This window comes from Rhinichthys klamathensis, unplaced genomic scaffold (genome assembly GCF_029890125.1).
Source record: "Rhinichthys klamathensis goyatoka isolate OS25496 unplaced genomic scaffold, OSU_Roscu_1.1 h1tg000314l_1, whole genome shotgun sequence".
NCBI lineage: Eukaryota > Metazoa > Chordata > Actinopteri > Cypriniformes > Leuciscidae > Rhinichthys > Rhinichthys klamathensis.
Genome location: NW_026606832.1, coordinates 158,073 through 159,683, shown reverse-complemented (window position 1 = coordinate 159,683; position 1,611 = coordinate 158,073). Strand labels below are relative to the sequence as shown.

Sequence of the window (1,611 nt, the reverse complement as noted above, 5' to 3'; positions counted from 1 at the left end):
AAAGCTCATTCTCCATCTCTGATGATGATGGTAGTGTTGTCATGAAAAAACAATGTTTTCACTTTTTCCTACAGTTTATGAGATGTGTACATATCTAAAACATACTCAGTGTCTGTGTTTTTATTTGTCTGCGTCTGAGTTTTACTCACTCTTCCATGGCCTGTATGTGGTTGTGCAGATCTTGCTGCAGAAGGCGTGTCTGAGGAGGGAGTAGCTGAATTTGCCTTGGGGAGCTCATAAACACCAGCATTTCTTATAGGTGACTGTACCATGTGACTCCTAAACGAGGTGCTTTAAAGAGAGGCCCGACCTGTCGAGAGGCATCACAGGTAATCACAGGTCGTCAGAGGAGTGTGTGAAAGCCCCATCCAGACTCTTTCACGGGAGGTCGATGACACTGGAAACAGTCTGCAGGTTCTCCATGGCGAGCAGAGGAAGCTTCACCAGCTCCGAGTTCTCCGAGGAGGAACTGGATGGGAGTCCTCAAGGGTCCGAGGAGCTGGACAGCAGCGATGGCAGCAGCCTGACAGGGTGTTACCCCACCGGCACCCTAAGCGAGCTGGAGGAGAGACAGAGCAAGAAACGCAGCAGACCGGTGCGCTCCAAAGCACGCAGAGTGGCGGCCAACGTGAGAGAGAGGAAACGCATCATGGATTATAACCAGGCCTTCAACGCGCTCCGAGTGGCTTTGCATCATGACCTGGGCGGAAAACGTCTGTCGAAGATTGCCACGCTCCAGAGAGCCATCAATCGCATCTCTGCTTTGTCTGTATTTCTCACCAACAACCCACCTGCAAGTACGGGGAAGCCCTGCAGCCACTTCGACTGTCACGGTCCGCCCGGCGGCTTGTGGTCAGAGACGGAGCCGTCGCCTCCTGTCCGCCTCGAATCGCAAAACTTCCTATCCTGGCATCAGCCGCTCACCCACCATATACAAAACCCATTGCACAGACTGTCCTCCGAGCAACACGTTTTTACGGGCCCTGCTTGTCCGCCGTCCCCTCACTACCCGTGTTTCTCAGCTGACGCCCAGCTTTACCCACCTAGCAGTGGGGCAAGCCCACCCAGGTACGGACGGAGAGGGGATGTCGGGACGTATCAGCCAGGAGTTTGGGGCTCTTGTGGCCCGAATCATATAGACAATTACGGGGACACTCTCCAGACGCTGCCCCTGCCCTGGCACATGGGTTACCTACAGGACGCTGGGCCTCAGCACTGCTACAACACACTGTGATTCACACTCATGCTCCAGCACGAGAACTGTCAAGGGCATCACCGCCAACACCTGTAAACAGGTGCATTTCTGTGGTTAGGTCACTGTTTGGAAACACTGTACATATTTGAATAAATATAATTAATGTTAATTGCATTGAGCAAATTATATATAATGAAAAATGAATGTTGTTTGCAAAAGTAATGCATTAGTAAACAAACAGGCCAAAGAAAAGTTTGTAAAATATCTCCTGTAAATTGTTTTAAACATTTGCATTTCATTTTCGTAATAAAATATGCAGAATAGTAACACGCTGACTCTTTTTCACATCAAGGTTAAGAATTTAGGGAATGTTTCTGTGTTTACGTACGTAGCAGAAGTATGTGTTTGTGTTCCCT

The 1,611-nt window shown here is 49.4% G+C and overlaps 1 protein-coding gene across 1 annotated transcript; it reads left to right on the top strand.

Annotated features, from left to right (window-relative positions):
- The first annotated feature begins 391 nt into the window (after positions 1–391).
- On the top strand, positions 392–1,234 carry bhlha9 (basic helix-loop-helix family, member a9). Its single transcript, XM_056271318.1, has one exon. It carries the CDS (start codon positions 392–394, stop codon positions 1,232–1,234), a length of 843 nt encoding a protein of 280 aa, XP_056127293.1.
- The last annotated feature ends 377 nt before the right edge of the window (positions 1,235–1,611 follow it).